Source organism: Periplaneta americana, chromosome 2 (assembly GCF_040183065.1).
Source record: "Periplaneta americana isolate PAMFEO1 chromosome 2, P.americana_PAMFEO1_priV1, whole genome shotgun sequence".
Lineage (NCBI taxonomy): Eukaryota > Metazoa > Arthropoda > Insecta > Blattodea > Blattidae > Periplaneta > Periplaneta americana.
Window position 1 is genome coordinate 133,707,394 of NC_091118.1, and position 26,936 is coordinate 133,734,329.

Here is a 26,936-nt window from a genome sequence, read left to right on the forward strand (position 1 = left end):
GTGTGACTAACCAAAACAACTGGACATGACCGTCCGCCCTCATCCTAACTCAAGGTTCAAAGCAAGGACACAATAAGCTGCCGGTACGACGAATAATTTTAAACGTTTGGCGTAGAATAAGTCCATCAACTGGCCTGCCATTTCACTTGTAAGAATGGAGGTCACGTAACAGAGTCAGTCGGAGAGGAGGCAAGTACATCGGGGAAAGTCAAAGGGCAGCCACATCTTCCTTCCGTCTCGTGAAGAGGCGCACCAACAAACGAGGGTTACGTTACCTGATGGGAGCAAGGGAAAAACAAGTAACACAAGCAACAATAGTGGGGATGAGCTGAAAAAATATATCCTTTCACTCTCATCTGGAGGGGATTTCTCACACATAGCAGAGATGAGGCAACCCTATTCTTCGCTACTTCTCATCGTCAGTCGGTGCCCGGGCGTTCAACGAGATACACACAGCGTCTGAAGAGTGATCTGTACGTACGGTATATAGTGATCTTGTGATACATGTTAGTTAAGCTACCTGCAGAGCGGTGAGTGCTGTGTTACAGTGTACCAGGTCATGGATACTATACAATCCATATTAATTTCAATTATAAACAAACAGGTTTATAAAATGTAATACAGAAAAAGAGAGGAAACATAAAGACTTCAATCTCTGTCTCACGCCTACCGATAACAAGTGTAAAATAAATTATTAATTCCACAAGAAATAACATTTTGGAAGTGAATAAATAAATAAATAAATAAATAATAATAATAATAATAATAATAATAATAATAATAATAATAATAATTTCATTGTAAATGTACAATTAATTATATATTTATAATTTACTTATGCGTTGCAGTCTTAACAGAACTAGCTGCGTTTTTACTATTTAAATAAAACATCAATACACGAGATGATAAAACGGTGCGAAAGGCATATTTCTTGTTTAACTCATAGATATTACAAATACATTTGTTTAAGAAATTTCATAAATAAAATGGAAAGAAAGATATAGAGCTATTTTGATCCACTCCTGTGGAGTAACGGTCAGCGAGTCTGGCCGCGAAACCAGGTGGCCCGGGTTCGAATCCCGGTCGGTGCAAGTTACCTGGTTGAGGTTTTTTCCGGGGTTTTCCCTCAACCCAATACGACCAAATGCTGGGTAACTTTCGGTGCTGGACCCCAGACTCATTTCACCGGCATTATCACCTTCATATCATTCAGACGTAGATGTTGATGCAGCGTCGTAAAATAACCCAATAAAATAAAAAAACATATATATATATTTATATATTTCTACATAATTTCTCTGCCACATTCCTAAATGTTAAGTGCTAAACCTATGATTAAATTAAATTTCTGCCCCAGAAAAAAATCTAACAAGATAAAAGTAAATAACTATACTATATATTAATACCAGAGAGCGGAATTTACGCAAAAACCTATTTTTTTCCTTGATACATACAGGCTTGAGATTTAATATTTACATATTTCATGGAAATATAGTTATAAATAAAGGGAGTTTTATAGTGCCTAAAAATGCCTATTTCGACGTTAGTGCCTATTTGTAAGTTTTTTAATTTTTGCATCATTTTTCGTAACTGTTTACTGTTTTTCTTAACATCCTGCACCGTACACATTCCAAGAGTGATAACAACAACTCCTTCCTAGCAGTGAACAACCCAATACAGAAGTAGTACCTCCGGGCCACCCCTTCTCATTCTTATAATATTTAAATCCTAAAATTCCAACTTTCAGTCCGCCTGGGTGGCGTAGTCGATATAGCGCTGGCCTTCTGTGCTCGAGGTTGCGGGTTCGATCCCGGCCCAGGTGAATGGCATTTAAGTGTGCTTAAATGCGACAGGCTCATGTCAGTAGATTTACTGGCATGTAAAAGAACTCCTGCGGGAAAAATTATTATTATTATTATTATTATTATTATTATTATTATTATTATTATTATTATTATTATTATTATTAGGCCCTATTTCTTCCTCTGTCTGTCAGCAATTTAAGACAAACTCGCTGGGTTGTACTCGAATAAGCATTCTCTTACATTCCAAGACAGATAACAACCCCTTCCATTTTCTCACCATTTGTAAGTACAGCAGTGAGCGACACAATAGCCACAATAGGTGCTGATCATCTACTGTGAAGCAAACTATGGAAATGTGATCGGTGAATGAAAAACACTCTTATATTCTTACATTCTTTAACAAAAAAAACCCCTATTTTTTATTTTATAGAGCCTAAATAAAGGAGTTTAAGAGCCTATTTTAAGCGCCTAAAATACCACATTTAGAGCCTAAAATTCCGCTCCCTAATTATTACATGTAATTCTTCGACTGAGGAATACACCAGACTATCGCTCTCGGCTCACATAGCGGAAGATTATTTCAGTAAAATACAAGAGTTCATTTATCGGCAGCGTCCACGAGGACAATGCTTGTAGTATTTTCTCCAGAAAGAATAGAAAGTGTCCGTGTGCAATGAGCTTACATCTTAATTGATTTCCTAAGTCGAAATTTTCCCGATATTATCATCCAAAACAATATTAATAATTAAGTAATAATAACAATAATTATTATAATAATAATTAATACTCACTTCGGGAAATAATGAAGATACAGTATTGTTACATCTTCCCTCTAACATCAATCATAAAACAGTCTGCTGGCCAGTTTCGACAATCCAGCGTTGTATTGATCTTTCTATATTCCTTGTTCCCAAAGGTCTATAGTTTAATATTTATTTTTAATCTCATTGTAAGGACATGTTCTTCCTACTTTCTCTGTAATATTTTCGTATATCATTAACATAAACTATGCCAAGAGCCCTCATTTCTTCTGATCATATATGGTAAAGTGAAAACATATGTACTTCTCGAAAATGGTATTTCACTGAAATGAACTACCGGTATTATTTTGTTTTCTACGTCTCGAAGATTCCCTTCTGTAGAATAGCGGTAGTACTGAAAGTCTAAAGAAAGTTGATAATAGCTTCCTTTTTTATATTTTTGAAAGTTTTAATCTCTTCTTTTAATTTCTGTTTACTATATTATCCACAAATGTTATCTTAATTTGTCATTTCTCTACTTGAGTGAATTGAAGTTTCTAATACATAATTAGCAACTAATTTCACTTCAACCAAAAAACTTAAAAAATTCCTTAGGGCCGTATTCATAGACATTTTTAGCGAGGGCTTTCGGTGGATTATCAGCGTTTTTCGTATTCATAAACCAGTGTTAGCGATAGGATATGATTTGAATCCTGTACTAGTAATCAGTGGATAGCCGGGGCTAGCTTAGTACGCTCGTAACGCGTGCTGCGAAATATCTATGAATAGCACCCTAAGTGACTAAGGGTATAAAATCTGAGTAGATCAGAAGACATACTGAAATTACAAGTGTTTAAAGTAAACTTATCTAATATTTTCACAAGAGGTAAAACTAGAAGTCAATATGTGCGATTGATTATATACTATTAACACAGTCTAGTAATGAGGCGATATTAGCGATCCTAGTGGTTAGCAGCTATCTATGGATGCATATTTACTACGTATTGATCTTCGTGACAGTATATACTAGACTGTGCTATTAGCATGACTTCATATCGTCAAAGATCAGAAATGCCATCGATAGCCTACTTGAAGTTTTTGGAGACAGGACGTAAGATATTTTGTACATCCTTATATGGAAGAATTTGTGATAACTCAACCCAGTTACAGTAGTAAGTGTAACAGTTCTCACAGTAGCTAACAGCATGCTTGACGTGAGTTTATCGCTCTCCTGTTGGCTAACTTTGAACGTAAACAGCGTGAGAACATTCACACATAGAGGACTAGTTGTTTTACTATGCAATACGATTTTGCTGTCTTAATGTACGAATTATGGGACAAATTATATAGGCCTACATTGATTTTATTACATATCCATAACTTATAGCTACGTTCAATTTATTGCACGATAAAACGCACTATTTATTCCATTGTTCTTAATAGATAGGCCTATAATGCATTTATAGTTTTTACAAAAAAAAATCTTCATAAATGAAAATAACATTTGCGATGCTTCAGGAGTGAAAGGAAATACTGTCAGAATCTGGAAATGTTTATAAAAAATTTAATTTAAATCATTCATTAGTTATTTATTATGTTTACGACATGTCTGACTTCACAGCGAATCCACATAAACTTTCAAAGAGGTCAAATATGTTAAATCTTGATGCACTGATTTTTCTACAACTCGAACAAGTAAACCTGAATAAGTAACAAATTGTTATTATTTTGTTTTATTCAGTAAAATCTGTTACGGAACCTTGTAGATTTAAATCATAATCTTCCAATATTTCCATACGTGTTGACCAATATTTGAAAAACCCTATCAATTGACAAATAACGTAGCACATAGGCCGGTTGATATTTCAACTTTCATGACTTGGAAGAATACAGGGTGATTCACGAGGATTTACCGTCCCTTACAGAGCTTATTTCCGAAGACATTCTGAACAAAAACTGTCATATAAACATTTGTCCTAATCTCAAATATTTCCAAAGTTACATTAATTTGAAGTTGTTAGTAAAAATACCTTTTTTCTTTAGTTTTAAGAGTAAAAAAATATTACAAATAGGGACTAAACTATTCAGAAGTGTCGTTTCTTTAATTGGTTAGTAATCTGAAGCTGAAAATGTGTTGTTAATTGTTTTGCACAGATTTTCAGTTTTTAACTAAAAATGACAACATTCTTACGCACTTATAAAAAATTGTTTTACAAATCACACGACTTTAAGAACTGATTATTTACAGTTTAATTATGCATCCTAATGTACAGTCTTAAAGAATTTACAACAGTGGCGTGATTTGTAACAATTGTTGTGTTAAATGCGTAAGAAAATATAATTTTGTAGTTAAAACTCGAAAAAAAATTCTGTACGAGACAACTATGGCATTCACAACACATTTTTAGCTTCAGAATACTAGCTAATTAAAGAAATGATACTCCTGAATAGTTCATTCTTTATCTGTAATATTCTTTTACCCTTAAAACTCGAGAATAATGGTATTTTACAAACAACTTCAAATTAGTGTAATTCTGAAAACAATGAGATTAGGACAAATGTTTATATAACATTTTTTGTTCAAAATATCTTCGGAAATAAGCTGCGTAAGGGACGGTAAATCCTCGTGAATCACCCTGTATAACAAATTATAATATATCTACAGCATTGCCACACAATTTTTTCATCCATGGAGTGTTTTAATTCATAAGTGTGACAAATATATAGGGTGGGAGTGATATAACTGTGCAGATTGAAGGGGGCAAATAGAATATATCCAAATAAATAAAAAAACGCATATTATTCATTTTGTAATTACTCGTAAATGCATGATAATTAAAAAATTTGGCAGCAGCGCGTCGCCGACTCACATACGAATACACACACGCATTCGGTCACGCTAGAAGGGTTGGCAGACTTCCTAATGGCAGGAACTAACGATACGTGATAATATTTTTATTAATTTGTAAGAAAACCGTCCATTTTATTGATAAGCTACAAGGAGATAAATCGTTCTTTATCAGTTTCACTAATGATAAGAGTAAAAATCAGAATCGTATGGATACTTAACGAGTAAAACAGTGTTAACATTTAGGGGATTTTTTTTTTAGAAAAGTGTTTATTTGGGACTAATATGGTATTAGAATTTTTGTTGTATTCTATCCAATAAATAAGTTGTTAAAATGTGCGCAGTTATATTATTTCCAGCCTGTATAGTTAGTGGGATATAATTTTCAAGCTCTGACAATTCATACCTAACATTACCCTAGAGTCAATAAGATTTACATAAAGTAAATTAATGAGGGAACAACACATAGCTTAGATAACTGATTTTCATAAAGAGCGTTGACTTTGGTCCCCAACAGATACAGTGTGATTTATAGTGAACAAGAGAACATTGTGGTAACGCTATTCCAAGGACAGTGAGGTATTATGATACTACAGAAAATATGTTTGTCTATGTTTCCGCATCAAAACGAATTTTAAGCTTTTCTGAATATCGAAAATATGGTTTTTGTTATACAGTATCTTTGTTCGTCGGTATGTATACAGATTCTCCCCTAAGACTACTGGACAGATTTTGTTCAGATCTATTACAGAGTCAATTCAACCGCGCGGGAAATATGCACTCGGAATACTGAGTGAAAGAGTGAAAATTCGAGAGGGAATGTGCTTTCCGCTTTTTTTAAATAGGATACTGCGACAGTATATGCATCTGTCTGCATTATGGAAAAGCTTAATTTGGTATTAGAGGAAATAATTATTATAAGTAAGAATCTGTGGTCATCTCTGTCACCCGACTTCAACTCGTAACTTTTATATTTAGGGAACTCTAAAAGCCAAAATGTACAAAAGTAACCTACATATCACAGATGAACTAAAAATAAATAGCATTCAGCTAAACGTCTCTTCCATTTCTCAACGGGAATTGCAGCAAGGGATGAGTCGCTTCTTAAACAGGTATCGCAAATATTTGTAACAAAAGGACAGACGGTTTCAGCACTTTCTTTCTTAATTTTCCTAATTAAATGATGTTTAACTGCTTATCTTTAGTAAAATAATAATTATAGTTCATCGTGTGTCGAATTACTGATATTGTTCTGCGTATGAACATTTTTTAAGTATGTTTCATTTAACGACGTTCGCAACTGCCGAGGTTAAATCAGCGTCGCCGGTGTGCCGGAATTTTGTCCCGCATGTTATCTTACATGCCACTAAATCTAATGACATGAGCCTTTCGCATTTAAACACACTTAAATGCCATCGACCTGGGCCGGGATCACACCCGCAACCTCGGGCTCAGAAGGCCAGCGCTATACTGCCTTGCCACCCAGGGCGACCTCATGAACAATTGTGAGCTCTCTGCATAACCGGAGTTTGCGAGTGGCTCAGCCGAGAGCCAGGTTGCCGCGTTGTTGTTTCCCTACAAAACAGTAACCTAGACTGTGACGGTACTATTTTGCATTGCCTGTAATGAGGCGATATTAGCGATCCTAGTGGTGAGCAACTATCTAATGTTTGCATATTTACTACGTATTGAGCTTCGCGACTGTATATACTAGACTGTGGTTGAAACCTCTTAATGCGAAGACTGTACAAAATGACGGTTAACTAAAATCGTCTGGCGGTGATTTTGCCTTTGAATTTTTGTTCTGCAATGTACAATAAATAGTTTCATGTGGAACAATGTAGTCTACACATTACATTACCAAAAAATATTTGGTTCAAACTAATCATTAATATCTACAACTTGTACTTCAAATTGAACCCTCCTCTAGATTAAAATTTGTGGCTTATAAACATTTACATAAGTTATTTACAACAATAAAATTACCGGAAAATAATCTTGATTGTTTCAGAGAAAGTGCAAGGAATAGTTTAACAGAGAAAGTAATATAAATAAATACACACGTTGTATTATTTGAAAAGGCACTAAATTAGCCCACTCCATATCGTCCATCACATGCTTCATCCTACACAGCAGCGGCATCTCTTTCGGTCAAAGAATCCTCAATCTCTCTCTCAGCGGGGTAGCTACTGCACCAGTCGCTTACATTGTCGGCAGTAAATTTTAGAACTGGTTTGTTTCGAATTTGTATGAGTAGTAAGGAAATCAGTCATAGAATATCGCTTGCGGACTACCAAGAAAAATACAACAGAACGAGGAAAAATGTGTTTGGAGGGTTTAAAAATGTATATAAAACAATGGTTATCTTAACTACTGCTTATGATTTATAATGACTAGGGCTAGGATTTTGATGAAATTGCATCTTTTTTCTAGTAAGCCAGAAAAATTGCTGCTTTAGTATTTGCATGTTATCTGATAAACTGAGTGTTTTAAAACATATTTGTTAAGGCATTTTTTGCCTCTTACAACTTATAAGAGCATTTTTTGTTTTATTCGGTCATTTTTAGTATATTTTCATTTAATTTTGGCCATAAATCCCGATTATTAATGTAAAATATTATTTATTTCCTTTGATATTTTCTCTACATATTTTGTCCATTAATACCCGTTATTTTGTATATTATTTTAATCGTTTTTTCTAAACAAATATTGTCATTTTAACGTAGTACACCTCCATGTAATGGATCAGTCGAACTGCCCCTTCACTATAGACTCCTCTATACCTGCAAGTTCAGGATAAGAGTGGCCTTGTAGTGGATTGCATGGAACTACAACAGATAAAATAATTAATTAAAGTGTACTACTTAGAAACATTATGTAAAATTAAATAAACATGAATGTTGGTATTATAATTTAATTGAATTACTAGTCTAAATATCAATATTCCTACTAAGCCAATTATATAATATCAATTTTTAGGGCATTTTAAGGGCACTTTTGAAAGATTTTTAGGTCATAAATGCATTGTTTTAGGACATTTTTTGATTATTTATAGGTCATCAAAATCCTAGCCCTAATAATGACAAATGTGTGTAATTTAGTAAGGTACCACTTACTCAAATAGGCCTAGTTATTATGTCATCTTCTTTTTTACTAATGGCGTTTACTTGACTGTTCATCATTCACCCATGTGAAACCAATTGTTTAGACCAATTTACCGATACAGTCGTTGCCCAGGGTGCGCCATAGAAGGCTAGTCTACGTTACACCTACTATGTGATGAGATGATGAAGATTTGTTGGGATGCCACAGGGGAACCGAAGCTCCCGGAGAAAACTCCTGTGTTACTTAGGCCTATACTACTGGCTTATCGATCCTTCCACCAACTTTGTTAAGTAATATAACTTTAATTAATGGTAATACATTTATATTTTGAATTCAAACATTCCCGACATCGTTTGATGAAATTGTTACTCACACGCAAATATTTTATGTATTTCCGTAACATGTGCAATTTCTCTCCTTATATTGTTCCTGAGATCGTCTATAGTGTGAAGTTTATTCCTGCATACTCTATTTTTAGAGTATTTAGACTGTGATAACAATTTCATCAGATGATGTCGGAAATGTGCGAATGTAGACGACATCACTTTGAACAACTCCAATAACAAAGGTTAGTACTCATTATGACAAAATATGTAATTGTGTACAAATACGGAATTAAAATTTGGAGCGAGTCTTGATGAGAGTACACCTGTATAAGGGTAACGATTTCACACGACTGTCTACAAATAGCATATATATACAGGGACTCTTGTTACTATACATGCGCAGTGTGTTTTAAGCGAAACATACAATAAGGGAGCTCCAAATTTTATTTCCGTACCTGTACATGCTATTATAAATCGAAATTATATGAGTAAAAATACACGGCAGGTTAAGAATCGATAATGACGCAGTCTACGCAAGAATGTTTGATGCGCGTGTTCCCTACTCATTGTCAGAGCCGAGCTAAATATAAAAGAAACCATCTACGTTACATTTGAGATTAGTATCCGCAATTTTCTCTACAGAATAAGAGACAGTTAAAATAACCAATAAGAATTCAGTCCCTTTATTCCAGAAGGAAGTGTCCTCTGATTTATGTTCAAAATAATATTGGGTGGATCACTAACTAATTTTGTTAGAATTTCCTTGCCGTTGATAAAAAAAAAAATGGACTGATTTGATCAAACTGGTAATAGTCCCGTAGAAGAATTGGATTGGATTTCATTAGATAGCACTTTGTGGGTAAGAGGTAAACCTAAAAGTAAGTCAGTCTATCTCTATTGATATTTTATACGACCCTTGATATGACAACTATAACCTATTGGGTCCTACTGAAATTTTATTTGAACGCGATTGCAAACGTTTATATAACTCACACAGCAATGCCATGACCTGATTTTTATTCTTCCTCATTCGAGCGTCAGATAAAATCCAAATCTCACGAACATACCAAGGCACCTGTCAGCACGAGCAGAAACGTGGGAAAGAAATGACTGGCAGTAATATTTCCTGAAGTTCTCTTATTCAGGGACAGACTAGTTCTCCATATCTACCAGTTTTACTTAGTTTCCGAAGAACCACATTAAGAGAAGGAAATTCATATGCAATGAAAACTTACATCCGAGAAAATAAAGACATAACATTAATATTATATATATATATATATATATATATATATATTAATTTGTCCTACAGAATTTATCTGTAATATTGACACTTAATATTTTAGGAGAAAAATTCGCTCCGGCGCCGGGATCGAACCCGGGTCCTTGGTTCTACGTACCAAGCGCCTATACAAAAGTCAACTCTGCCAATAAATATCAGAAAAAATAATAAATTACACTGTTCAGTAGAAATGAATTTTCCGTAAATGATTTTGTGAGAGTAAAGTCAAAAATGAACTTTCCATAAATATTGTAATTAGATTAGATTAGTGCCAAGACATATTATGTAGGTTGGAGTTAATTTCATCAAGTTTCTAAGTGACCTCTTCATATCTGGCTGTGAATAATTTTATATATGTATTTTATGTGTGCATGTTATTTTATATTTGGACATGAATATTTTAAACATAGTCTATTTTATATGTGCGTAGTTTTTCATACACGGTAGAACTATAAACGACGTTTCTAGCTACATTCAACAATTTCTTTTCTGTGGTACAATAAGACTGTACCTTTTTTCCTCTTGATCGAACTCAACGGTGCGGTCCGAAGATTCGTGGGTTCGAATCCCGCCTCGAGCATGGATAGATGTCTCTTGTTAATGTTCTGTCCTTTGTGTATCTCAGTTGAGGCCCCTAAGATCCGCTAACTCCAAGCTAGGGGAGAGCCACAAATGTGTCGATGTCTAGTATGTGTGTCTATAGAATCGTCCCTTCCCCTACAGTTCTTTGGAAATAGTAAAATTCAGAATAAATGAAAAGGAATGTATTGAACGTATATCAAAATTAATTTCACAGGGACTGAAAGATACTGATTGTGAAATATAAAAAAGTTAAATTATACTTAATTTGTACAACTGGAGTTGCAATTCAGTTTAAATTAATTTTCAACGTTTAATAAATTGATGCCACTTGTTTAATTTACATAACAAGCGAATAAATGAAATGTTATTTGTTACATTTTGAAATTTATTTAATTTTGTAGTCAATATGGCGAATTGTGAAATTCTGAGGACTTCATAATCTTCCCGAGTAAGTAAAGATTATTTTTCTGTCAATTTACGACTATTTTAAAAAGGAAGTTACGACTATTCGTCCCAAAAAATTCGTACCAGGACTATTTGTCCCAGGCCATTCGTACCATGATACAATTAGTACCCACATTATTTGTCACTAATAAGGATGTCGTCACATGTTTAAATATGTTCCAATTTATTTCATCAAATTTGAAGTGATTTCATAATCCGTGGAAATATGACTCGGTGCTAAATCAATTCCGTAAAGTGTCCTAGCCTCGTCAAGTACACTTTGCAACATGTTCTTGTACATAATTTGGCTTCTATTTATCTTCAGCGCCATAAGTAACGAGAACCACTGTATATTGTACTGTATATAACTGGCACATTATATATGGCGCACTTTTGAACGTGCCATCACAAATGCAATACATACAACGACTCAAGATTTGAAGATTTTCTTTAGGAGCGAAAATAACTAATTTCGATTCCTCATCAAATTTAGTAGCCACTGACGTCCATTCTTTTCGACTTTAAATTTATCTGGTATTGCTGTCAGGCTTTCTAAATTTCTGGGATTTGGTGGCAAGTCGTCTGTCCTCACACGTTGAATAGTTTTACGAATTGTTTGAGTCTTTGGAAGCTTCAGATGTGTCTCACTCGTTACATTTGCCACATGCCGATCTATTATAGACGAGGTAGGTTCACTGGAAGTTCTAGCGGCTTCTTTTATAGATGAAACTATCTCCATGGCGTCCACCCTGTGGAGTAACGGTTAGCGCGTCTGGCCGCGAAACCAGGTGGCCCGGGTTCGATTCCCGGTCGGGGCAAGTTACCTGGTTGAGGTTTTTTCCGGGGTTCTCCCTCAACCTAATATGAGCAAGTGCTGGGTAACTTTCGGTGCTGGACCCCGGACTCATTTCACCGGCATTATCACCTTCATCTCATTCAGACGCTAAATAACCTAAGATGTTGACAAAGTGTCGTAAAATAACCTATTAAAATAAAAAAAATCTCCATGGCTTTACATTTTCTCCAGTCAGGCGCGTGTGTTTGATCAGTTGATTTCAGTACCTCTAGAGTGGTGATTGCAAGATGGACCCGCGCCGAACATTCGTTTCTTCTTTCACATCTCCATTCAGTTTTTGTTGGTCCCGCACGATGCCGTGTGTATGCGAAACCGTTATATTATATCAATTTAGAACGTCCTTTTTCTGATACAATGAGACGGGGGCGACCGTTCTCCATACCGAAAATTTTGCTCAAACTTTGTAATTATTTTGTCGATCAACGATGTACAATGGAAGAACTATAATTGTGGTACCAACTATTATTGCGATACGAATTGTCTGGTGCGAATTACAAACTTGGAACCAATTGTCGGAGTATCTAATGTCTGGGACAAATTGTCGGGATACTTAAAAAGGGCGTAACGAAAAGCTTGAAAACCATTTAATGCGATTATTTTATCTTTTTTCTTAATACAGATTGTCCCAAAATTCGCGCATATGGACTACATGTGAATCCTGGTTGAAAATGGACACGAAAATGTGACGAAATTTCGTGAAAAGAATTTTTAATTACAAAATGTGGCAACACTATATTTTGCAAATAAATATTACTCCTGTAACCGTAGCTCAAGCTATCCGTACGCTGTTTAAAACTAAATATTCATGGTTCAAGCCACCTCCCCCGTTATTATTATTATTATTATTTTTTTTTTTATTATATTTCTGTAATGTAACTTATGAATTATTTCTGTAGGTACTTCATTTTGTTCCATTATAACTTCATAATAGATTACTGTTTATTCGTTTCTTATCATTTTATTGTCTGTTAGTTACATTACATTACAGTAGACTACTAAGACATTATGTGTTGTGCAATGTTGACCAATTGTACACTGAAATTCTTCGGACGTAATTTTGTTGCTGTCATTCTCCTCTCCATTTTCATCTTCAATTTACACTATGTAGACCGAGTTCTCGAATTTCGAGACTCTCTATATACTATTAATACAATGTTTCCATTTACAATTAGTTTATTTAAATGGTTATTTAACGACGTTGTATCAACTAGGAGAACATCTAGTAGTTATGAAATTCATATCAGCGAGATGGTATTTTGGAGATAATGAGTTCGAAGATTGGCCAAAGGCTTATATGGCACTCGCTTCGCAGTTGGGAAAAACACCGTGAAAAACCCCGACCAGTTAAAGAGTCTAAGAGGGATTCAAACCCACTCCCGAGTACAGCCTCGACGCGTCAGGCCAGCTCGTTACTCATAACAGGCTTCGGCCTAGGGACACAGAGTAACCAGTATGAGGTTTAGAGTACACGGAGTATAAATGGCGTCATGACCCGTGTGCAGTCACCCGACTGCAACAGCACAGGTGGGTCCGTAATGTGCATTACCGTTGTGTGTAGGCCTATTGCTGCTTGGCTGAGGTACGTGTAACAGGCTTCGGCGTAGGGACACCTGATTGAAGGTTACAACTCACGTTAATACTTTAATGGTAGACATTTATTGTCTACACTAGGAATGCACTGTATATACTGCATCTGTACAGGGTGAAATATATTTTGTGCCGTACTGTGACGGACTGTTTACATGTTGCGACACGAAGTAACGGCGCGCTCCATCCCCCACTCCACTCAACCAACACAACTCTATTGTCCGTGCGTTCTGAACTTCATGCGTTTCTATGCCCAGGACCGAAGCCTGGTCATAAGCTATGCCAGAGGTCTATGATTGCTAGTTGACACGTCATTATATTAAACTTTTATATCAAGGGGTCAGAAGCAAAGGTGTATAAGTGTACTTCAGTTACTTTAGAGAAAATGTGATTGAAAATGATTAATCTTTCGTAAATATCGTGAAGATTCGATTTTAAATTTTAATGTGTGATGTCGTTGAAAGATATATCCCTTTGCCACTAAAATGTTTTATGCTTTAGCTTATCCTGGATGTATTCAACTCATTTTTTTTATAAATGTCACTTGTACCCCTTTGCTTCTGATCCCATCATATGTAATTTGATTGTTAAAATAATGTCCTCAAAATTGTCTAATGTTTCCTCATAGGGAACGGTGAAAATCGAAATGAGACAAGTGGTCAGCAGGCTTGAAGCTCACATAAACACTACCTCTCAGCCCCAATTTACCTTGCAAGGACGCGTTTTCATGTAGACCCTACCGGTATCTTTTAAATATATCTCTTCCCATTTTCCCACTCATTAATTGCCAATAAAATAGTGTTGAGCGTTTGCAATAAATAAGTTCATCTATTATAAAAATATAACTCAAAATGCTGGAGCCAATTTAATAAGAATTACATTTTGTCATGGTGTAAAATGTCTATAATATTAAATCTAGTAGCCTATACACACTTTCTTTCACGATTTTATTTTGACCGAAATATGCACTATAAATAAGTAAACATAAAACCAAATTGATAATTCTGATACCGGCTTGACTTACTCAAAGTTTTATAATTTAATAATTCTTCGCTAGTGCTAAATATTTTCTTATCAGTAGAAATGTTAACCCCAGGAATTATCGGAGAATATAAGGCCTAGGGGCGATAACATTGGTTATTATCAGAAATATGTGAGCATGATGTATTTGTAATATAGGCCATGCATTAAATTGCACCACCATGTGACCTTGTATGTATCGGTATTTTCCATTTCACTTATCTAGCGCTTTGTTCTAATATTGTAACCCGTGGCTCGGCACCCCAGGAAGGGCCAAGGCCAATCAGCCGAACTGCTACCCTCACGTTCACATGAACGATCATTGAATCAGTAGGGTTGTAACGACTGGTCAGTAGGTTATCCTTTCATAGATTAAGTTTGATTAGAGCTTATTCGTTTCAGAAAACATGTCCACTTGATGCATACAAGTGTGTTTCTTTTATAGTATTTTTAATATCCTGATATCCTACTACCTATGCCAGTTCTGATTGGCGGTTTCCAAACTTAATAGCACTTAGCTTTTGAAATATTGAATGCATTTTGTGGAATTTTTGCAGCAATGCAAGGAACCCTCACATAAATCCGCCATTGGTCCCTATTCTGAGCAAGATTAATCACATCTGCTTCTCGGCTTTCCCAAAGGTCTTTTTCCCTTAGATCTTTCAACTAACACCTTATATGCGTTTCTGGATTCGCCCATACGTGCTACATGCCCTGCCCATCTTAAACGTCTGGATTTAGTATTCCTAATTAGGTGAACAGTACAATCTGTGCAATTCTGCGTTGTGTAAATTTCTCCATTCTTCTGTAACTTCATCCCACTTAGCCCCAAATATTTTCCTAAGCACCTTATTCTCGAACACATTTAACCTCTGTTCCTCTCTCAAAGTGAGAGTCCAAGTTTCACAACCATACAGAAACTCAATCATGTCATGGAGAGGACGAGTAAAGATCTGAAATCTTTCAAATGAGATTAAAATGAAAAACGTAAATAAATTTAGCCCTGCCCGGCCCCATCTCACTTCTGTCTGTATAAAGCGTTCTTTCTCTACTTAAAGTTTGTTTTGGAATTTTGTATGCATATACCTTCAACAATGTAAAACAGGATCTAACCATTCGCAATTGCTTCTGGACTCTTCCAGTGATCTTGAATGATTTTTGTTCTGCTACACTGCATCTCGGTAGTGTTGGCTCGAATGTCTAGGGATTAACAATGTACTGTAGGCCTACACAAACGAAGAGCGCGAGTCTCTCGTTCGTAAAAACTGGCAAACGGATTCATTTAAAGCATGTCAAAGGGCATTTCAGATTAAACTATAAACAAAACCGAACACGTTATACATGGTCCGTAGGTTGCAATTCTTAAGAATAGCAAACAGTTAAACCTGTAGAAAAATAAAATAAAATAAATCCAAAAATATTTACATACCTTAAAGATACTATTTCCAAAATTAAATCCCTTGAATAAAATCCAGCCAAAAATGGTATACCACACAAAGCAAGAAATAATTTCCATTTCAAAATTACCCTTTAATAATTCCAAATAATAAATATAATTCCATCTTGAATACATGACACACGGTAAGCGTGTAGTTTTGATTTTTTTTTTTTTAGCTTTTTGACACGTAGAATATGGGAGATTAGTTTCTTTGGAAAGTCGATGGTGACGCAAGTAAACCCTCCTTTACGTCCTGTATTTTCTCTTCAGATAGGTTTCGGTCTCCTGAATGTTGACAAGGTTTCCCGTTGTCTCTAACTTTCTTACCAATTTCTGGATACAACACTTTGAAGTACACTTCCACACCAAATTTAATCTGAAATGCTCTTTGACATGCTTTAGATGAACCCGTTTCCCAGTATTTACGGAAGAAGAACACGCTCTCTTCGACTGTGTACATTGTTAATTCCTAGACATTCGAGCCAACACTACCGAGATGCAGTGTAGCGGAACAAAAATCAATCAAGGTCACTGGAAGACCTATTGCAAGGGTTTAGATCTTGTTTTATATTGTTGAAGGTATGTGCATAAAAAATTTCAAGACAAACTTTATGTAAATTACAGTTTTATAGAAAAAATGTTGGGCCTCTAGCGAGAGAATCACGCTGTATTTCTTCGCTACACCTGACTACTTCTGCTCTTTATCCACTTGTTCTAAAATTATATTAGTAATGTTTTCCTTAAAAGCGAACTGCTTACATTCTCTATTCGATGTTGTGTTGACTGTCAAGCTTTACCTTAGGACACTCTCTGCACATTGATTTCCGGTCAATCATAATAACCTAAGGCAATGGATACAGTACATTTTAGAAACAAAGTCAACCAAGTTCGTATCACAAGACACTGAATGTCCGGTGCTTACAACAGTCTGAAATTGTCTTCTGATTGCACATTTTTATTTTTTATTTTTTTTTATTTTTATTTATTTATTTACGGGTACATACCTATGCTGATCTGTACGATTTCATTTGTGGCAAAAAAAAAAAAAAAAACACAGGACCTAGGAGCTTGAAGTGCGGGAGTGAACAACCCGCTCATTGATTTGGGGCTGCGGTACGCATTTGATGAGTTACCGAAGTAGTAAAGGAAAATGCATACAATAAATTCGTTCGAGCGATCACGTTTTGATGAAGGAATATTTTTTCTCATCGTTATAACATAATTACGAAAATTTCGTAATACCAGCGTTCGTATAAATGAGATTACTTAACATTGCGCCTTACAGAGGCATGAAGAGGGATTCAGAATTTTTTCGTTGAATTCAATTATTCGTTGAAGTGGTATTACTTGTTATATCAACATTTGACTGCACCATGTTCCTGAACAGAAAGAAAAAAATGGAAATCTGTTATAATATTTTAAGTGCCTATTACTCTATATTATTATTCATTCCTCCATCGGTAATCGAAATTGCAATCTTCAGCTTTAAAGTTTAGCGCCATAACCACTCCATTACGGCGTGCACCGTTGCAATAGCTAATTAATTTAGCTATTGTCCAACGTTTCGATACTTTGATTATAAGCCAATAAAACATTATCAGATGTGGGGAATGAATTCGAATATTGTGTACCTATGTGATATGTGCAAATATTAAGCTTATGTAAGTAGATTCATAGGCTACATCCATTGAAAAAAATACGAATATGATAGTATTTTACACATATTTATTGTGTTAACAATAGCAGTAGTGCTTGGTTTCCAATACAGTGCTTTTATGGAGCATGTTCATCAATAGGAAACGGATTTATAGGTGCTAAAAAAGATATACTAAATTTAAGACTCTAGAATTTTATATAAAATTAATAATTAATAATTTTAATTGTAGTAAATATTTCAATTTAGGTGGAATTTATACAGTGTGTTTCCGAGGTGGTGTTACAAACTTTCAGGGATGATGGCGAAGGGCACATGTATCAATTTGAGATAAGGAACCTTGGTCCGGAAATGACCGAATCGAAAGTTACAAGCAAAAATAGTTGTGTGGAAATGAAATAATTTTATTCCTCTGTACACTTTATTTATGTGTATTTATCTGTACATCTTACACATACTGTATTCATCTGACGTTGTTTACGTTATCTACTTACAGTACTCCATTCAGTGCGCTGTCTGAGAGATGGGGACAGGAAACTACACTAAAGCAATGCAGATAGCGTAATGTGTAACGGACATGGTCGGTCCTGATATGCACGTCTGTAGACAGTAGTGCATGTGTACAAGTTGCAGTGTCCAGTCGATCAGTCCTAGCGAAATGGAGGAGTACACGAGAGCGGAATAAGCAGACCTGATTTTCGAATACGGATGAGCCAATGGGAACAGTAGATAAGCTCACAAATTGTATCGGGGCAAGTACCCACGTAGGAGACATCCGGCCCATACCATCTTTCCACGACTGTTTCAAAGGTTAAGGGAAGGAGGGAACGTGGTGCCAAATTACAATTCCATTTCCACACAAATATTTTTGCTTATAACTTTCGACTCAGTCATTTCCGGACCATGGTTCCTTATCTCAAATTTATACATGTGCCCTTCGCCATCATCCCTGAAAGTTTGTAACACCACCTCGGAAACACCCGGTATAGAAATAACTGGTGCTGACAGAGTGCTACAGAACTGACTCAAATTCCATCAGCAGAAAATTAAGTAAAATCTTTTCTCCCCCTTCTAAGACCAATATGGAAAGAACCTGCCAGACCAGTGTTTATCTGTAAGATAATTTTTTACATTTTAAATAGCATTTTTGTAGCTTTGGGCATTTTTATTAAGAATAGGCTATTTTTATTTTATTATGTAGGCCTACATAAAATACTAAAAAGGCGCTTTTCAGGCACAAACATACTTTTTAGGCATTTATAGGAGTTTATGGTTCATTTAGACATTTTAGGTCGTATAGAATTATAATAGAGGGATCCTGTGTACGTGAAACGTAGAGATATCCGAATAACATAGTCTAGGACGTAGCAACAAAATAGGTACGGAACTGTAAATTCGCTCCTTAGTCATGAATAACGTACTGAATGACGAAGAGGATCGTTTAAATGTATAAATAGTAAAAGCTGAACTTTATATCAGGGAAAACTAAATTTAATTGTGCAGAACTTTATCGCTTTGTAATACATAGAAGAAAAATAAGTTCTTGAAGCTGTGGCATCAAATTCCAAATATGACTTTGAAAAGTAAATTTGGAACACAGAATCAAGATTGCTGTTTCTCCATTTTTTATTACTCATATCAAATATCACAATTATTTATACAGTTCAATAAACAGACTGGCCTTCTATGCTCGAGGTTGCGGGTTCGATTCCGACCGAGGTCCCTGGCATTTAAGTGTGTTTAAATGAGACAGACTCATGTCAGTAGATGTACTAGGATGTAAAAGAACTCCTGCGGGACAAAATTCCGGCACACCGGCGACGCTGATATAACCTCTGCAGTTGCGAGCGTCGTTAAATAAACCACAATTTAATTTCTTTTTCAATAAAAAGAACATGTTTCCTTGGCAGATTCTGTATTTCATAGCTATAGTATAATACAGTATATATTGATCCAAACTTGCATGTGTAAAATGGCCGGTAATTTTATATACCAAAGTTGGTAACACTAGTTGAGTTTCTTTCCTCAGTGACTTTCATTAATCTTAAACATTCTATAGGAAATATCTAAAAAAAATTACCCTTCTCTTAACACAGGGCCTACCATCGCTTTCAGCATAATGCTCTGAACAAATCTCGTAGTGAAATTAATTAATTAAATAAATCACAGATACTATCCCTATGCGGCCACCAGCGTAGCTCGACTGGCTGAGTCGCTCGCCGACCCGGAGTTACTCTCGGGCGTGGATTGATTCTCGCTTGGACTGATTACCTGGTTGAATTTTTTCCGAGCTTTTCTCCAACCGTAAGGCAAATATCAGGTAATCTATGGCGAATCCTTGGCCTCGTCTCGCCAAATATCTCACTATCACCAATCTCATCGACGCTAAATGACATAGTAGTTGATACAACTTCGTTAAATAACCAACTAAAAAAGAAAACTACCCTTATTAGATAATTTCGAGTTGAAAATTGTTCATTGAATTACTATTTAACTTTGCCTGTGCAAATTCCGTCTTCTCGAAACATACGTTGTTGCAATTTTAAACATCTCTCGACTTGTCACAACAACTGCACCAAGGAAAAAGCAGTTTCACATTGACTTTATCTGTCACCCTTATTAGTGGAAGAGTACAGTCACTGTTATCTACAACCCTTATTAAATGGAGAACCGTTACGTGTTCTTGTCCAGATTCAAGTTATCAACTTTCTCGGTGTGGCATTGACCGCTGCGCTACCTGCTATGCCGCGGAGAAAATGAAATATTGCATTATATATATTATGAAATGCAATTTGTTTATTTTTACAGGAAACACTAGAGGAAGTAAAGCCGACTGTAAAGGTCAACCAACATCATGAAGACCTTTATCTTCATTTTAGGTAAGCTAACAGCAATATTATTTAAAAATAGCTGTCTCCACTGGAGTTATGTTAGCTCCTGAATGTAAATTGTAGCTTCATATTCAATTTCCTAGAATCCACCAATCAGCCGGATTAGCTCGTCAACTTTAATTATCAAAATACTATCAACTTTCATTCGATAATCGAAATGTTTAATTAACGGATGATATGGAGCGTGAGTTGTTAGGTACCGGTGTAGCAGTTAACATAGCGTGAATACCTTGGATATTCAAAAACGATAGGAAGCAAGAAATAGCTTTGATGTATCATTAATTATACTGATTATGTCAGAGAATTTGAATCCACCGGAAGTAAATCACTAACCAAGCGTTTTTTAATGTTTGATTTATAACAGATTACAATGTTCAATGTTCAACATCTCTTACATTAATGTAGGCCTAATTTGTAAAAAAAAAAAAAAAAAAAAAAAAAAAAACTGACAGCTTATTAACTTATTTGTTGCGCTTTATTCACTTATGTATTCATTTATTGACTGATGCATTCCTTTAATTGATTCATTCATTTACTTATTCATTCATTCATTCATTTATTGATTAATTCATTATTTATTGATTAATTCATTCATTCTATCTTTTATTGACTAATTTATTCATTAATTCACTTATTCATTCATTTAGTTATTAATTTATTCATTCATTCATTTATTCCGGCATACAATTTCGCCTCATTTAAAGAAATTTATGTTAAAATAATTTCTCTCCAATTATAATTATAATTATTTTAAGATAAATCCATTTATTTATATAGGCTACATTTATTATGCATTTTGAAATTATAGTGGTAGTTTATGAAGTTTTTTTATATATGAAACATATTTATTATTGTTATTATTATTTTATTATTAATACTATTATTTTTATTTTTATTACTATTATTATTATTATTATTATTATTATTATTATTATTATTATTATTATTATTATCTGTCATTGGCCTCTGGCTATTGTACAGCACCTTAAACATTAGTAAATAAATTTAAAAAAAATTATCGTTAAATCGGCAGAAATGAAATTCCTCAGGAACGTTAAAGCTGTACAAGATTAGATCAAACAAAGAATGAGCATTAGGAAAGAATTGAACATGAATCAGTATGTAATAAAATAACAGATAACAGACAAACTGGACTGAACGTTTGTTAAGAATGGAAAACAATACATTTCCTTGAACTGCCCTAACTTATAATAGAGTCCACACCTATGGAGTAACAGTTAGCGCGTCTGATTGCGGTACCAGGTAGCTCGGGTTCGAATCCCGGTCGGGTTGAGGTTTTTTCTGGGGTTTTCCCTCAGCTCAATATCAGCAAATGCTAGGTAACTATCGGTGCTGGACCCCGGACTCATTTCACCCGCATTATCACCTTCATTTCATTCATACGCTAAATAATCTGAGATGTTGATACAGCGTCGTAAAATAACCCACTACAAAAAATACAATAGATGCTGAGGGGAAGAACAGATCGGGGGCGACCAAGGAATCGCTGATGATAGCTGTGAAGCCGGAACGCGCAAGGTGTCTAATTCGTAAAGTGGAGTTTATTATTATTGTTGTTGTTGTTGTTATTATTATTATTATTATAAAGTAGCCACATATAATAATAATAATAATAATAATAATAATAATAATAATAATAATAATAATAATAATAATGTTCACCGCTGTGGAGTAATGGTTAGCCTGCCCTGACGTGAAACGAGTGGACTTGACTTCAAATCCTGGTTAAGACAAGTTATCTGGTTAAGGTTTATAACGGGATTTTCCCTCAACCCGTTAAGAGCAAATGCTGGGTAACTTACGGCGTTGGACTCTGGACTCATTTCGCTGGCAGTATAACCTTCATCTCACTTAGACTCTAGTTAACCATAGTACCGTACTTGATAAAGCGTCGTAAAATAACCAATCAATAATAATAATAATAATAATAATAATAATAATAATAATAATAATGATTAGCACTATAGCCACTTGGAAGCCGACAAACATGGCACAAGCTTTTAATTAATGCAAGTGACTAAATTATGTAAAACTTTCATTTTCTATCTGCCTACAGGATTCCTCGTGGCTTGTGCTGCTGCACAAAGACGTCCTCCTAACTACAGCTTGGACGACATGCCGGACACGAACTTCAACTGCAGGGATAAGATCCTTGGGGGATATTACGCGGACCCAGAAACAGACTGTCAGATGTTTCATGTCTGTGTCAAGGTTCCCGGAGTAGGGGTACGTACCGTAAAGTGATTATTTAGTTTGCAACTCATATCACGGAACATCGCAACGTGTATCCACTCTGTGAAAGTTTCCAGCAAGATGCTACACAGCGCACGTTTTAGAAGTCAATCTACCGATAAGCTCATCGACGGCAACGGGGCTCGTTGGAACCGTTCCTAAAGCTATAGATGGAATTTATCGGTGCTCATCGGATCCACCGGATTCTAAGGCTGATGGATTATAGATGCGAGCTTTGTTCTTGGCGATGCCGTGTTGATTTAACAGAACCGTTGTGCGAACATTATTGGAAATGGAGCGCATACCTTTATGAAAATGTTATTGAAATATTAAATAAAAATATTAATACATAGCCTAAATAGACAAATTATTATTTACAGTAAAATCCTAAAGAAATTAATATCTAATTATATATACCATAATAATAATAAAGAGGATATGAAAGTGAAAAGAAGCAATATATTAGATTATAAAATTCCTCTTTAGAAAATATGCCCACGGCATAATAGAATCTCAGGTTGATAAAAACGCATCTAACGCATGCTTAAATGGTATTACACACACACACACACACACACACACACACATATATATATATATATATATATATATATATATATATATATATATATATATACATACAAAACTAAACAGAAATATTTACACACAGAATAAAAAATTTTACAGGAGAAAGAGTTCGTCCAAAGGGCTGGACTCGGAAAGAGTACCCAAAACTCTCATTGCATTTCCACGTTGAATTGTAATACTTAAACGTTGACGCAAAGAAGTAGTGCAACGACGATCACCAGTAATGGAGATCAAAATTTGGCCGATTCGAGATACCAAAACTTTAGCGTCATGATCCAAGGACCGAAGGTCTCCACAGCAAAGGGGACAAAGATATAATTGTCTAAAAGATGAGCATAGTTATTGACCTTCTTCTTCACGGCTAATTCAGCAGCAGATGCTGCGCGTCTGGAGGTATTCGGCAAGTGAGATGGAACTAGAGTGTCAACGTAAGTGGAGTCCCAAATTAAAGATTTTCCTCTAGATCATGGAATTAAGATGAGACCATCGGGTCGTTTACCATCCGCGCGACTAATACCTGGTGGTTCCAAAAGAGACGGGACGCCACAAGAAGTCAGAGATCTTTTAACGATATCATTGAGTGATATATGTCTGGAATGCGAAAATGTTATTAAATTGATCGTATAAATATCTTCTGAAAGTGCAAATGTCTTACTTATATTTAATTAAGCAAAGGAGGAAGGCGCATATTAAGCATTTGAATTGGGCCTATAGTATGTCAAGACTGTTGGGTCACGGTATAATAGCAAAGAACTGTAGGCCTACGTATAATTTTAAGCCTTCAAGAATTTCATTTGAAGTTGAAATGGAATGGAATGGAATTTAACTGAGGGGGCACGGATGGCCCAACACTGCGACCTATTGAGATCTATTGCGCTAACCCTCGATATGGAATGAGTTGCGTGCCACAGATCCCCTACGCCCACCGCCCTAACTACATGACTCCCTAACGACCGGTCCCTACAGCCGACAGAAATCCATATACCATTCTTGCTTCGGCAATTTCCCTCAAGGTCCCCCTGTCGGTCCGAGGTGAAACTCCTCCCCCGAATAGGTCCGCCTCGGGTGCCATTGCAGAAGCCATCCAACATCGCTGAATTACATTCCACGGAGGCTGGTCGAGAGAGCCAGCAGCTTCGGGAGTGATCTGAAAAACCAGAAACGGGATGATGAGGAAAGGATGATGGGGGAGGACAGGAAGTGACGAAGATGAATGGGGTTTCAATCGCCTGATAAAGTTACCTGATATTCATCCATAGGATTGAGGGAAAAACACCGAAAAAACCTCACCCACTCGTCCTGACCGGAAATCGAACCCGGGACCGCTGAAATTTAAAACACGAAATAATCATTATGTGTGTAATTGTGGTAAATATGTACTACCTAGATGTACCTAGTGGTACATGAAGTTTATTTCACTAACCTATAGTATTAGCGAATTTCTTGACTCCACTGTGAATATTTTCTAAATTTATAAGCTGCATTGCTCTGTATATTAAATTATTATTAGTATTGGTCACTCTTATATTTAATTGCAGTATCATTATTTCATTTGTATTGTTGTATTCATTCTGTTTTTATATTTTATGTCAAATATTATTTTATATATCTTGTATTTTAGTATACTTCATGTCTATTGCAACAAACTGTTGCTCATGACTTTAATAAACGATTCATGACTTATAAAATTAACATTACTTTTCTCTACATAGGTACAAGATTTCCGGTTCCTTTGCCCTAACGAAACATCGTTTGACCAAGAAAATCAGATTTGTGCCAATTGGTTTGACATTGATTGTGAAGCTGCAACGCTCTACTACAGCGATAACTTCGACTTGTACCGTATTGGTAAGCATGACGCTTAATACGTGCTGTATAAGTAAGAATGACACATTATACAGTAGTTGCTACGAATATATTTGTAATTATAGCACATGATAGTTACTGCGTTGGTACACATAATACATGGTAATTATTTTATCAGTACGCACAACATAAGATAATTATCGTATGCATGATAAATTATAGTTACTGTATCAGTGCTTAACTAATAGGTCTAATATAGTATGATCCGTTGGGAAGACATGAAATAAAATGACTATAAACTGTATAATGGGGGCGCTGTAGAATTCATTTCAGTTCCAATGTGATACTGAAGCACGGTAGTTTTGTATCATCATTGTTACCGCATAAGATACAAAAGAAGTTATTCAGCAACGACCGAATAAACAAAGAGCGAAATATGTCTTGTGGTTTGCTAAATTTGAAAGTGTAACGTCTGTTCAACAGCGGTTTCGACGAGAGTATGGTGTTCGGAGGGCTCCGAGTTACAAGTCTTATATGAATTGAAACGAGCTAGTCCTAAAGTTAATGTTTGTTGCGTGGTAAGTCGCTATAATCTGTATGGGCCGTTTATCTTCGCAGAGGAAACAGTTCGATCAGGACCATATCTGGACATGTCTCCAAATTCCCCAGACTTGACACCACTCGATTTCTTTCTCTGGAGTTTCGTGAAGAATGATATGTATGATCTCAGAGCAAAGATTGTCTCAGTTTTCGAGAAAGTTACCCTGAAATGTTAGATCAAACATGGGAGAAATTAGCCTCAAGATATGCAAAGTGTCATGTTCGCAATGGTGGGCACGCTGAGGTCTAATTTGGACAAAACTATCATTCTTCTAGAATACGTGTACAAATTATTTAACAATAAATATCACGTTTTTATTTTGTCATTCCAAATGGATCACCCTGTATTATGATGGTTAAATTATAGGTATGCATAACATATTTACTTTAAATGTAACATAGTTACAGAATCTGTAAGATAATGATGATAAAATTGTTGTATTAGCAATCATAATATATTTGCTGCACCAGCAATCACAACTTATGATAGTTGTATCGGTAAACATAGCTTATGATGTTTTTTTTTTTGTAATAATGAGCAAAGTGCATGACATCTTCTATATCGATAAGTATAGAGACATAATTACTTGAACAATAAACATAATACTGTAAATTACAGTTGCAGTATGTATATAAATTATACTTCCTATTATTTCATCAAATATATAAATGCTAATACTAGTAAGAAATTACAAATTAGTCCTCTAAAATCATAACTCTCAATATTCAAACACTTGTTTTTTGACAATTAAGCAAAAACATACATCTCACTAATTACCATTTAACAGAATTATTTTAAATATGCCACCTATTATAATTCTAAATATTAATGACTGTTTTTAAGTAAAATCGTTTCTTTATTGTAGTTTACGAATTATTAAAGAATAAGTATTTTTTGGGGGATATTGTGAGTTATGACTCCAGAGGACTCAAATAATAATGTATTTATCAATAAATACTGTATAACATGCTATATCAGTAAACATTACACATAATAGTTACAGTTTCGTTACTCAAAACTCATTATAGCTTCTTTGTTGATAAGCATCACACGTAACAACTGCACCTGCACAAAGCAATACATTATAGTGTCCGGAGAAAAATGACAAAA

At 35.2% G+C, this 26,936-nt stretch overlaps 1 protein-coding gene across 2 annotated transcripts in view; it reads left to right on the forward strand.

The window, feature by feature from the left end:
• The first annotated feature begins 353 nt into the window (after window positions 1-353).
• LOC138694580 (putative uncharacterized protein DDB_G0285119) overlaps window positions 354-26,936 on the forward strand; it is a 32,895-nt gene continuing 6,312 nt past the window's right edge. Inside the window, exons 1-4 of one of the 2 annotated variants that reach the window (XM_069818448.1) lie at window positions 354-473; window positions 20,496-20,566; window positions 22,656-22,825; window positions 25,132-25,267. In XM_069818448.1, coding sequence (XP_069674549.1) covers window positions 20,542-20,566; window positions 22,656-22,825; window positions 25,132-25,267 — 331 coding nt within the window. In that variant the 5' untranslated portion in view covers window positions 354-473; window positions 20,496-20,541. Of the gene's footprint in view, window positions 474-511; window positions 531-20,495; window positions 20,567-22,655; window positions 22,826-25,131; window positions 25,268-26,936 lie in introns of those variants that run through there. The other variant, XM_069818450.1, reaches the window with a different exon arrangement.